The sequence below is a fragment of the Cupressus sempervirens genome, chromosome 4 (genome assembly GCF_028749045.1).
Source record: "Cupressus sempervirens isolate cs-2001-9-10 chromosome 4, ASM2874904v1, whole genome shotgun sequence".
Lineage (NCBI taxonomy): Eukaryota > Viridiplantae > Streptophyta > Pinopsida > Cupressales > Cupressaceae > Cupressus > Cupressus sempervirens.
Genome location: NC_143121.1, coordinates 220,430,524 through 220,444,495, shown reverse-complemented (window position 1 = coordinate 220,444,495; position 13,972 = coordinate 220,430,524). Strand labels below are relative to the sequence as shown.

Below are 13,972 nucleotides of genomic sequence, written 5' to 3'. Positions count from 1 at the left end.
TGATTTTTTAGTAGAGACATTTCATCTTCCAAAAAAATTCATGCACCTAATATGGGATTCCTTACCATTGATATGAGACTTGTCCCAATTTCTCTTACACCTCTTTTTTCATGTGCATGGAGTGTGACCAATTAACACTTGTCACATTGAGTTTTTCTCTATATTAGAATATTGTGGTGATTGTTCTATCTCCATCATTGGTTATTCCATCACCACACTTTTGGGATTTATATTTACTAGATATCACTATGTTATTTGTAGAATCATGTAGTGCCCTCGTGTTTGCAATCTATACCTTGTCTATTTTTTATTCAAGAGATACTTGATACTCTTATTATCTCTACTTTGAGATCACTTGGTTATTCGACATGAAGTGTTGCTTCACCATGTATCCATATGCAACCAATTTGAGAGCATCTTGTGCGATTATGCAATTAAGGGACCATGCATCCATATGGTGGAATAGTGATAGTCAGAAGCTCTAAATCTACATTGCAGATCTCACCTAGGAGATCTTTGAGGAGAGGTTCCAAGAGAGATTCTTATCTCCTCAATTTAGAGAGGCTAATTCTGATGAGTTCCATGCAATCTGGCAAGGGAACATGATAGTGGCTCAGTATGAAATCTAGTTCTTTGAGCTTAGGTAGTATTCTTGCTACAATCATGATGATTTAGTTTTGGCTCATCATTTCATCTAAGGCCTCAAGAATGCCTTCATTGGAGAAGTCTGTATGCATCAACCTAGGACTCTTGTTCTCGTTGTTGAGAAGGCACATACTGTAGAGGAGAATCTAGCTAGAGGTTTTAGTAGTAGATCTAATTCTCAAAACCAAAGTGCTCAGAATTCAGGACAAGATACTCAATATTCTTAATCTTCTGGAAAGGGCCAAGCCAAATCAAAACCCTCACAGGGTGGTTATCATGGTAAGGGTAGGGAGAGGTTTTGGGGAAAGGGTGGATAGTCTTCTAGTACCTCAAGAAAGAAAGGAGATAATCAGAACTAAGGATAGAAATCTCAACAAGATTTTCCTCCTCAAAGTGTTCAAAAAAATTCCAACAAGGGTAGTGCACCTTATCCTAGTGCTACCTAGGGTGGTCGTGGAACAGGTTCCAACTTTGGAGGAAACTATTATTCTTGTGGCTAGCCTGGCCATAAATCTTTTGAGTGCTCCATTAAACCATCTTCAAGACTTGGTAAGGGAACAATGAGATTTGAACCTACTGTAGGAGATGCTGGTAGGAATCACAAAGTCTTTGCAATGGTTGACAACTGTCAAGTGGATCATCAAGGTACAATAGTTGAGGCTAAAGGTACATTGCATGGTATTTCAACTTCAATTTTATTTGACTCTGGTGATTTAGATTCTTTCATATCACCATCTCTTGTTTAGCAATGTCAGCTAGTGGTGGCATGTTAGGTTGATAGGTGGCAAGTTGAGTTAGCCACAAGTTCCAAAGTGGTTGTTGACTCATTGGTTAGGAGTTGTGTTTTGAATTTGAGTACTTTCACCACCACAGTGGATATATGCATTCTACCTCTGGGATCGTATGACATTGTGTTGGGCATGGATTGGTTAGCCACCCACTAGGCGAATATAGATTGCTACCATAAGATGATACATTGTGTTGGTGACAGGTGGGTAGGTGAAAATTTTGGGAGTCCTGAGACCAATCTCACTTTAGATGATCTCAACTAATCATCTAAAACAGAGTGTGCAGAAGGGTTGTTAGTTGTTTCTTGTTTTTATTAGTGATCTTGAGGAAGTTAAGAGCCATATGGTGACACTTGATGATCATCCACTCCTTCTTGACTATACAGATGTGTTTCTTGGTGAGATTCCAGGTATGCCACCACAATGTGACATTGATTTTTGGATTGATCTTGTACCAAGAGCGGAGCCGATTTCACAGGCTCCTTACCACATGACTACTCAGGAGTTGAGTGAGCTCAGATTGTAGTTGGAGAAATTATTTTCCAAGGGCCATATTCATCCTAGTGTATCCCCATGGGATGCACCAGTCATCTTCATGAAGAAGAAGGATGGTTCTTTGCATTTGTACATTGACTACCGGTAGTTGAATAAGGTAATGATGAAGAACCTGTTATCCTTTGTCAAGGATAGATGACTTGTTCAATCAGATGAAGGGAGCTCGAGTATTTTTGAAGATTGATCTTAAGTTGGGATACCATTAGCTTCATGTCTAGGAGGTTGATATTCATCAAACAACTTTTTGTATGTGATATGGGCATTATGAGTTCACGATTGTACCCTTTGGGTTAACCAATGAACCATCAGTATTTATGAGTTTGATGAATGGTGTATTTTGCACTTACCTTGATCATGTACCCTTTGGGTTAACCAATGCACCATCAGTATTTATGAGTTTGATGAATGGTGTATTTTGCACTTACCTTGATCAATGTGTCATTGTATTTCTAGATGACATTGATCTATTCAACAACTATGGAAGAGCATGAAGTCCACTTACATTAGGTATTGTAGTGCTTGAGAGAACATCAGTTGTATGGAAACTTGAGTAAATTTGGATTCTTCCAGTTAAAGGTGAAGTATTTGGAACACATCATCACTAGTGATATAATTGTAGTGGACCTGGAGAAAATTTGTGCTATCATGGATTGGTTGGTACCCACTAATGTCTCTAAAGTTCATAGTTTCATAGGATTGGCAAGTTACTACTATTGCTTCGTGAAGGATTTCTCACGAGTAGCTCATCCCATCACTTCTCTTTGATGAAAAGGGAAGAATTTTGTTTGGTCAAACTAATGCAAGGTAGCATTTAATACTCTCAAGGAGTGTTTGACCAGTGCACTAGTCCTTGTAGTGCCTAATCTAGTAGGTGATTTCATGGGTTGCACAGATGCTTTGTTGGAAGGTGTGGGTGCAGTGTTGATGCAGGATGGTCACGTAATTGCATATGAGTCTAGGAAACTCAAGGACCATGAGCTTAACTACCCCACTCATGATTTGGAACTCATGGACATAGTGCATGCTCTTATTTAATGGGGACATTTTCTTTTGGGACACAGGTTTGAATTACATAGCGATCATAGGAGCTTGCAGTATATTTTTATTCAGCCAAACTTGAATGCACAATAGCATCGTTGGATGGAGTTCTTATGTGAGTATGACTTTGTTGTTCATTACATTAAAGGGAAGGAGAATGTTGACGTGGATGCCTTGAGTAGGAGGCAACATGAGGTATTAGTGATGTCATTGGGAGTGGATTTGTGAGGTTGTATCTTAGAGGCTTTGCCTAGTGACACTTAGTATTAGGAGGTGAGGGCAGAGGTTGAGTTTAGACATACCCTTGAGGGGAGATTTTCAAGTTATATGCTTGAGTCTGATGGACAATGACACTTGGGGCATATCTATGTACCCATGTTGGGTGATCTTTGTACCTTGGTCTTGTTGAAAGTGCATCATGCACCATATTCCATACATCCTGGTGTTAAGAAGATGCATGTTGATCTCAAACAACTATACTTATAGGAAGGGATGACACACAATGTTGCTAATTTTGTTGCTATATGTCTTGAGTGGTAGAGAGTGAAGGCAGAGCATCAGCATTCGATCAATCTTTTGCAGCCACATACCATTCCAAAGTGGAAGTGGGATACAATATCTATTGATTTTAGGGTTGCCTATGTCATTACGGAGACATGATTACATCATGGTGACAGGGGACAAGTTGTCCAAGGTAGCACATTTTTCACCCATGAGAGCATCCTACACAGCTTCTTTTGTAGCGCATGTTTTTCTGGAGGATATTATTCATTTGCATGGGATCTCACGTCAAATTATTTGGGATAGAGATCCAATGTTTACTTCTATACTATGGATGTCTCTCCATCATGCTTTGGGTGTACAACTCAATTTTAGTTTGGCTTATCACCTAGAAACTAATGGTCAAACTAAGAGAGTGAATCAGGTTTTGGAGGACATGCTTCACATTTATGTTATGGACAAGCAAGTGAAGTGGGAGGACTATTTGTACCTTTTTGAGTTTTCATACAACAACGGATATCATAGTTCTCTTGGCATGTCACCTTTTCAAGCCTTGTATGGTAGACAATGTCGTAACCCTTTTAGTTGGGATTATTTAGAGGATCGAGTTCTTTTGGGTCTAGAGATGCTTCAAGATATGGAGCAGTAGGTTGTTCATATTAAAGAACATTTGGTTACTAATCAAGACAGGCAGAAGAAGTATGTAGATGCCCATAGGTTGGATTGTCACTTTTTTGTTGGTGACAGGGTGTTTTTGCGAGTGCATCTGAGGAAGAGCCCCATCTATTATGGGAAAGGCTCTAAGTTGGCACCACATTTTGTCAAATTGTTTGAGATCCTCAAGAGGATTGGTCCTATTGCTCATTGACTAGCATTGCCACCTAGCCTATCGCGCATCCACGATGTTTTTCATGTTTCATTTTTTAGGAAGTATATTCTAGATGTGACCCATGTTCTTGATTGGGATGCTTTCTAGGTAGTGGATGGGCACCTTACTTTGGAGCCCATTCATATCCTATAGTAGTGGAGGCTAACCTTACGAGGTTGGGACATCAAACAGGTAAGGGTCTAATGGGACTCGAGTGATGAGACCTCTGCGACTTGGGAAGATGCTACAGGATTGAGGGGATTGTACCCCTATCTTTTTGTTGGCTTCTAGGAGTAAGCCTATGCTAGCGGGGGAGGATGTAGTGCCTCTCATGTTTGCAGTCTATACCTTGTCTATTTTTTATTGAAGAGATACTTGATACTCTTATTATATGTACTTTGAAATGACCTGAGGGTCTAATGTTATACTTTGATTCAGTACCATAGATGCTATATTGCTATGTTGTTTAGTTTATCATATTTGCATATTGATGCCATTTTGAGATGACATTAGATTATGATGATATCTGATTATCTGGTATTTGGACATATTTTCTGATTATGTTATCTAATGGATTTTATGCTATGGTGATTTAGTTCATTCTTGTCTCTTTATGCTTTATGCGAATATGAGTGGTGTAAATGGATTATTTAGATATAATTGAATAAATGGTTAAATTAGTTATTTAATTCATTTATTGCTTCGACTATCATATTATATGCAATTGCACTTGATTATGTGTTTAGTGTGCAAGATTTATATCCCTAGCAATGGCACATGGAGTTAGTGATTTGGCTATTCATATTTTACTAATGGCATCCCTGCATGGTTGACGTATCCTTATTTAATTATTTAAACTCCATAGTAAAGCATGCTCAAGCTAGAGTAGTATTGGGATGGGTGACTCTCGGGAAGTCCTGGTGCTTCACCCCAATGAGCATCACCTAGATCCACTGAGTGCTAAGTTTTTCATTTATTCTCATGAGAGATGGATTCATGTTGAATCACTACTCATGAAATATGGGTCAATGAGTTTAACTTTAAATCACACAAGTAAATCCTGATAGGAATATCATAATTTGACTACCTATGTAAATTATCTCCTACTCATCAATTGATGAGCTTAAGGGGCTTTCCAATGAATGGTTCATAAGGCACAACACTTGGTGAAGGTTTTGAAAATGGGGTTGCAAGCTTTGGGTTTAACCATGGAGGAAACTTCGTAGTTAAGCATGCTTAGGTTGGAGTAGTACTGGGATGGGTGACCTCCCAGGAAGTCTCGATGCTTCACCCCTATGAGCATCATCTAGATCCAATGAGCTCTAAGTGTTCCATTTATTCTCATGAGAGATGGATTCATGTTGAATCACTACTCATGAAATAGGGGTCAATGAGTTTGACTCAAAATCACACAGTTAAATCCTAATAGAAATATCACAATTTGACTAGCTATGGAAATTATCTCCTACTTATAAATTAAACCTTTCGGTGATTATTAAATTTGAACTCATTTGCATTATCTGATTAGACCAGTAAGCGTGTCTATGCATTCAGAGGTTCGTGTTATTGCAAAATTTGTTAAGTGATTTTCTGTGATTTTGGGACTTTCAACTTTAAATATTCTCGAATTTAATTTCTAGCAGCCTTGCCTTAGGTGAATTCCCATTACAAGGAATAACTTGTTTTTGTTTGGGTCAATTTGGAGTCTAGCTAGTCTAACTAGCTATTTGTCCAAATCGACTATTCACTCGAAAAGTGAATAAGTATTGAAAAAGGGATTTGTATTTTCACTTTTCAATTTTGCAATTTGGAAATTAGAGAGCTTTTCTGAAATCCTCTTTCTGAAGGATTGGATTTTTGTTCGTTCTAGGAGCTGTGAGAGTGGGATTTTTGCAAGATCAGTCTCATTAGATCCAGCTTGGAGTGACCTTGCTTTGCCGTGATTTTTAGCAGATTTAGTGGGCGATTTATTTTATTGGGTTGTTTTCAGTTTTTGCCCCTTTTGCTGTTAGGTAGGGCTTTCTAGTTTTCTTGTTTCTGCTTTGTTTCAACTTCTATTTTTGGTAGCTATTTGTTAGGAGGTTGAGAACTAGTGTTCCCCTCTATTTTTGTTTGTTGGTTCTGTCTAGTTGATCAGGTATGAACATTTTTCTTATTTTTGGGATGGCCGTTTGGGGTTTTGCACCATTATGCTGGTCATTTTTGCATACAATATCTGAACCCAAATATTATTGGATTTTCAAGGTTTTTGTACCCAAATGCCAAATGGGTTTTAATTTCAAAGTTTTCTAGTTTTTTGGGTTTTTACCTCATTTTGTGTGCCACCCTATTTTCTTGGGTTTTCTTGGTATGAGTTTGGTCATGGACCTAGATCATCCATTTGGATGTAAGTCAAACCATTGTTGCACTTTTATGTTGCATTGGCATGTGTGTCACATCTATCCTCCCGAGTATGTTTCTAGTTGAGTGATTGTCTGCTTTGTCTTCTTATCTAGTCCTTGTGTTATGATCTTCATGATGGTGGTGTGCCACACACAAGTACATGCGCGTACATTTTTGGGTGACTTGTGAGGCCCGATCTTCCATTGTACTTTTAAAAGTTATGATCATTGGGGTTGGGTTGGGAATTTGCATGCCTACAGGCACTCATCGTTGGATGAGCATAGGTAGGGTAGGGTAGCATATGGAGGGGGCTTCTATCTTGCAGCCCGGTGATCATGGTGCCATAGGTTGGCAGAGGGAGCTTTAATTAAGTGATAAGTAAAGAATATACTGGGTGGTTAAGTCTTCCATTGTGATCTATATGATTCATGTATGATGTTGTCATGAGCACTCATACTTGCAAAAAAAAAATATCTTGGCTTGTATTTCATCCTTGTTCCAAGGATCTCTGAGCAGGGCATTACAAATCCCATCTTTTGGATTTGGATTCCACACTTGAAGACGTACATCTTGTCTTTGATGTTAGCTTTGATGAAGTGGCCTCTCCATTGCCATTGTTTTTGCATGTGCCTTTCCACATTAAATATTTATTGTGTTGGGTTATTTGGGAGAACTAGATTCATCTTAGTTTAACCATCATCATACATCTACAATCTATGTGGTCTGAGTCCTGAAATCTTTATTACACAATAGCTCTTTGGATTGGTTAAATCTCATATCTTCTTGCTTGAGAAGAGATTTTGTATTTCCAAATGATATTATTTCTTCCTAAAGGGAAAACATTGTTCTTTTTTCTTGGGTCTACTTTTGTATTCTTTCTCTAGAACATCTCTACAACAGGGGTTCTATCATTCTTTGGGGACTTTAAAACCTCAATAATCTCTCATTGAGGTATTGTTCAAGCACTTATGATTTGGAGAGAGTCCCTTAAGATGTTGCATTTATTCCTTCTTCTTCCATCTCTTTTTGGAGAAGAGTTTTGCCCACATGTTTTTCTCTTTTTCTCTATTTTATATAGACTTGGTTGTGATTGGGTGCCTATATGCCTTTCTTGTTGGGACCCAATTTTGCTTTGTAGAGTTTTTCTTCATAACTACTCCCAAAGTTCATCTTAAGAGGGGGTAAGTATTCCACTGAATTTTCTTAATTAAGTCACTTTTTATCTCATTCTTAAGACTCAATTAGTTACACATTTTAGGCATTTAATAATTATTATAATTATTCAAATGCACTCTTATAGGGATTGCTTTAGGGTTTTGATCTCCTTAATAAGGATCAACCCCATTCTAATAAGTGAATCTAAAATCCTCATTAATTCTGATAAGTTAATTAATTCTCATTCATTCTCTATAATTATCTCCATTTTTAATTGTGCTCTCTTTCCTTCCATGTTATCTCTTGTATGTGAAAGCTATTTTCATGCACATGATTTATGGGCTTGTGGGAACTCACCTATTCTAAATTCCAACACATATCTTGTAGTTGTTTGTTTATGTGAGCTTCTAGATTCTCTTCAATTACTTTTTGAATGGTTTCGAAGCCCCTTTAAAACTTGTTTTTCCACACATATGATATGGAATTTAAAAATAAATTTAGTCAGAATGGAAGGTACAAGACAAAATGGAATACAATGATTTTTTGTGTGGTAGTATCTTTAAAATATCTATGATAAGATTGTGTATACTTACAATTAGGAAGCAAGGTTATAGGGAAGATAATCCAATAGTTAAGGGTGTTCTAATAGTTGTTATAGGATTTGTTGATCTAATGTCCAATATTATTAATGAAATTACACAATAATTTGTAACTAGTGTTGTTAGTGTTGATCATGACTACCCATAATTAAATGAAATGTATAATATAAAAAGTCAGCAAATCATACAATCTCATATCAATGCAATAATAAAACATGGCATAGAACTTACACATAGGGGTTTTACCTTTTAAGGGTTTTTTTGAATACATTATTTGACTTAATGTGTCCCCCAATCAATCACACATTACTCAAAGAGGAGAAAATGTAATCACCTAGAAATGATCCTCTACACTATGAGCCCCCTTTCTATCAATTTTTTGTAATTTATCCATCACTTATCTCTGATCAAATCATGTCATTTTATCATTTATCTGATTATATAACTTATGGTTAACCACTTTATCCTAAGTATTTTATTTAATTGAAAGAGCTTTTCCCCTTTAATTAAATTAGTTCCACATTAAATTCTTATGTGTGCACATGAAAAGACATTTTCCTATTTTAAAAATAAAAAGAAAATTATCTTTGGCTACACTTGGAAATGCACTTTTCTATATGAGAGGAATCTTCATTTTCAAAAATAACTTTAAATTTTCCCTACACATCTTTTGCCTCTTAAACACAAATATTGATCTTTCTTAGTTGTGATTCTTGTGCACAAAGTCAACATGAGGTTCATTCTCCACCCTTGATTTTGCCTCTTAATATCTACCATCCATTTCTCTTTAAAAGGAGGTTCTCTTCTCACTCAATCATCTTTTAAATTCTCAGGCTATTATTATGTTGTGGGTTTTCTTAGAGCTTTTGAACTACTTGGAGCAATCACTTTGCACTCATCTTGTGCTTGCATTCTCTTACTTGCATTTAGTTTAGTTTCCTTTGTTAGGATTAATGAGATAAAAGCAACCATAACATACAAATATAACCAATATCAAAAAATAATAAATTGTACAAAAGATAACATAGTACACAAAGATTTAACGTGGTTCACCCAATCCTTGGGCTACATCCACCAAACAGTGAATCCAATATTCTTATTATCCAATGATTACAACTTGATTACAATATGTAATCTCTTATAGCTCAATATCATCGCAAGAAGCTACAATCAACATCATATATTGTAAAATTTAAACCTAAGTCATTTTATACAATCTTTTTGTCACTTACAAAATTAGGGCTAGAATAAGTCATCCAATAGAAAAATAGCAATCGATGTCTTTTACAATAATAAATTTTGTTGAGCTTTTGGGGGCACTACCCCTGAAAACCCCCATGGGGGCATTGTCCCTCAACCCCACCTTATACTGTAACAAGGAGTGTAACTGGGGCTCCACCCCAGGATCTTGTCTTGGGGGCACTACCCCCAGACCCCCATAGTAAAATCTAGGGGGAAACCACACCGAATAAAGTGGGGAAACATTAACCTTTGAGTCTGATTAAGCTTCACATCACAAAATCCTTTTATGCATAGCATACTTCACCTAGTCTAGTTAGGGGATCTTTTAAATCCTTTTTAGCTTAATTTTGCATTTGCATTTTACTTAGCTTAGCTTGCATTGCATTTCATTTTTTATTCTTGGATATTGGCACTCTTGCATCAACTCCTTTGAATCTTACATTCTATGGTGAACCTTGCAAGGGTTTCTTCAAGTATGTTCATTTGAAAGCCACGATCTCATAGCTTTTGCATGCCATAGATAGGAAGCTATAGGCCACATCTTGAGATGCTCTTCATCATGGGCATTCTGAAGTATAATGGTCTATAGAAGTGTAACACATTTTGTACATAGTCACAAAGCTAGACATGTTGCAATGAGGTGCTCATAAAATTAGAGAATGAAAATTAACTAGAAAAAAACATAGTAGAGAATGTGAACTAACTAGTAAAAAACATAGTATTTATTTCCTTCTACCTAACAAGTGGCAATGAAAATGACTGACCATCTTTGAATAAAATTAATAATGTAAAAATCAAAATTAATAATGTAAAAGGAATCTTTCTAAAAGCATTGCAAAATGTAGGAAGATAGAGTTGATAAAAGTAGAAGTTTGGGAGAACACAAGATTTTTATTTATTCAACGCTTCAAATGAACTATAAATGTTGAACAACTCTAAATGAAGAAAAAAATTTCAACTCCAAATGAAGAAAAAATGATGCTTTAGCAGGGAGACTCCTTAGCTATTCTTCATATCTTTTTTATAAAAGAATACCAACTAAACAAAAGAAAATAGCTAAAAAGGAAATTGGTGAAAGAGGTTGCTTAGTACTTCTTAGACATTTTGGTTTCATCCTTATTTTACCTTATCTCTTTTAATCCTTTAGAAAATACTCTTTCAGACTTTGTATTATTAGTTTCTTTTTGTTTTTCATTCATATAAAAGACTCGTCAAATTGTCAATCTTATTTGATAAAAACTGTCCAGCTCGTACTTTTATCAAGATCAATTAAATAAAACCCATAAACCATTGTTATAAAAAGATTATAATTGTACGGGAATCTTTAGTTAAAATATACAGTAAATCTAAATACTAAATATAATATAAAATTAGAAAATCAGAACATGTGAGCGAAAATAATATACTTCCAAAGTAAATCTTTAGAAAAAGTGATATGGCAGTCAAACTGGGAACGAAAAAAATCATAAAATCAACCACACAAAACGATGAAACACAATAGAAAAAGCAAAAGTCAAGTCGATTTCCAGTTTTATAATAAGGATTCAGACTATCAAACATCTTTTAACATCCATTGAATATATAATGTAAAATAGACCATTTTGCTAAGAAATGTTAGCACAAATTCTAGCGTATAAGAGAAGGCAAGACCAAGTGAAAGTGATAGTTTAATCAGACTTTCCTTCACATACGTTACATTCAAATCATTCATTTTTGCATTAACTTCGGCTTGGCCCACATCACTTGCAGATCTGTTCTTTTTCTATACAGAATTACGATCTGTTCTTTCAGTCAAAATTTTAGGTATAAATGATATGTGAATCATAAGTTATTGGTGTCAGTAAAGTTGTACAATTATTTAATTTGACTTGACTTCTACAAACATGAGTTGTCTTAGTACTAATGTTTGGATTGGTAGAGTTTGTTATGTCATTCAATAATTAAACAAATCGATTATAGAATTACAATTATAATTAATACTTATTCTATCTTTATTTGTCAATGACTGTATATTTAGAAAGTCACCAATCAAACCAAATCATTACAATGGAAGCATCTGACCTTTATTTTCTGCCACAAAATCCTCGCAGACTAGGAAAGAGTAAAGACTAGGTAGTACGAAACATGCAAAAGTAGAGCACGTTGTTAACTATGTAAAAATGTTTGAAAATTTCAAATAATAAGACACATATTACGTTCAGTATCAATTATTAATTAATTAAAGAAACCTAACCAGATTTGTCTTTGGGCCCCTTTCAATTTCTTAAAAAAACAAAGGGTTGAACATGACTTAGCCAAGAAGTCTTCTCTGAGTTTTCTATAAAACCTTGCTATAATCTCTATTCTCAGTTGTAGAAATACATTAACATATTCCCAAGCTGCAGGCATGAAGGTTTGCATTTGTTTCCATGTTATCTTGTATCTTCCATTCTATTTTTATTTCTTATTAAATTCCATCTCATACATCGTTTTTATTTCTTTTTAAATTCCATCTCATATATCTTATAGAGGTAGTATTATTGCAGAATAGTACAGTAGTTTCTGTGGAGATTTCTTGCTACAAATGCAAGAAGAAAGTTATGAAGATTGCTGCAGATGTCCCAGGTATGGCATTTCATGGTAATAATAATTTCATACTTTATTTATATATACTTCTTTAAAACAGCTTATGAATATTGTATGAAAAGACAAATTCTTCCCTTAAAACGGTTTTTCCCATTAGATTGGTATATATAAATTTGAGTTTCTGACTTGCAACACTTCTGATATTTTGTTTGTGGGTATATAATTAAATGTTTCACATTGGCTTGGTATATAAACAATGCAGGAGTAGAATCTATAAAAGTTGATGGATCTGCAAGCACTCTCACTGTGATTGGAGAAGTGGATCCTGTAGAAGTTACTAAAAAAATAAGGAAGTTCAAGAAAAGAGCACAAATTATAAGCGTCGGACCTCCTAAAAGCGAAGAGAAGGAGAAGGATGGAGAGAAGACAAAGGAGGATGACAACCTTCCTAACACCTGTCCAAGATGTAATGTTTGGATTGTTGAAGATATGAATGTAATTGATTCCAATCCATGCTCTGTAATGTAATTCAACATATGAAACAGAACTTAAAACCATTACTTGGCAGTAAGCTGATGTGAATCTATTTGCGGATATTTTATGGATTTAGGTATCGAGATATTTTTGTAATAGTATTTCATAATGAATAAAAAGGATAGTTGTTTGAAATTATTTCAGGAAAACTGTAAGGATCATTCTAACTTTTCTACATTTGATAGTACGACGTTTGATGGATTTGTGTATGATGTAACCAGAGGCTATTTTTCTTATGCATGAAATATGTTTCTTTTGATTGTTAATTTTACAATTAATTAGCTATTTGATATAAGTATGAGTCTTAGTCTTAGGTTGGAATTTTCCGAACTGTATAAAATTTGTTTAAAACACAATTCAGCCTCAATTATTACACACTTCTACTCAACAAAACTTAATTTCTCATAAGCTCAATCAATTTAACAATAACATTAATCTATTTCAATACTCTTTGAATTTAAAAAATTGACTTAAAAAAATCTCAAAATAAATCTTTGAATAGAGAGGTCAGTATAAAATAAATCAATGAATTGGAAATGAGATCCTTTGGAATTGACTTGATTGGTAGAGTTTTTTATGTGATTCATTCAACCACATACTTTGTAGAGGACAAACGTTCAAATTACGCACCACGAAGATGTATTCGTACCATTCCCAATAAAATATTAAAATGATATATTATTTCACTCTCAAGACATGAAAATAAGGTTAAAATCATTGTAGTCTAATTTTGGATCATTCTTTAATACTCTCAAGTGCAACACAGAAAATACTTGGTAACCCTAGCCTTTATCAGATTCTAAAACCATGCTGAATCTTTTTAATAGACCAATCAGGGTTTGAACCCAAGACCGCCCATTTATCATTGCAGTGTTCTATTATTAAGCCACGTCTAACACAATTGTGATCAATCTAGTGGGGCTCCATTCGTTTGTTGCTAGGATGCTTTATCCCTAAGTTAATAGCCCATTTCTGACTAATCTATTTATAGTGCACGTATATATTCCAAAACACTCTCTTGAATTCCACTATGAATGTTCGAGGCTTGTAACTTTGGTCTAACAACCTAACTTGAACCTAGTCTTACCATTTTCTTCCAA

General features: G+C 35.1%; 1 protein-coding gene across 2 annotated transcripts; it reads left to right on the top strand.

The window, feature by feature from the left end:
* Positions 1–12,044: 12,044 nt before the first annotated feature.
* On the top strand, positions 12,045–13,021 carry LOC149560794 (heavy metal-associated isoprenylated plant protein 2-like). 2 transcript variants are annotated; one of them, XM_089823664.1, is made up of 3 exons: positions 12,045–12,165; positions 12,299–12,392; positions 12,601–13,021. In XM_089823664.1, exons 1-3 carry the CDS (start codon positions 12,160–12,162, stop codon positions 12,864–12,866), a joined length of 366 nt encoding a protein of 121 aa, XP_089679790.1. In that variant the 5' UTR covers positions 12,045–12,159; the 3' UTR covers positions 12,867–13,021. The 2 variants fall into 2 exon arrangements, with proteins under 2 accessions (XP_089679790.1, XP_089679791.1); XM_089823665.1 differs by having other exon boundaries at positions 12,082–12,165; positions 12,299–12,377.
* The last annotated feature ends 951 nt before the right edge of the window (positions 13,022–13,972 follow it).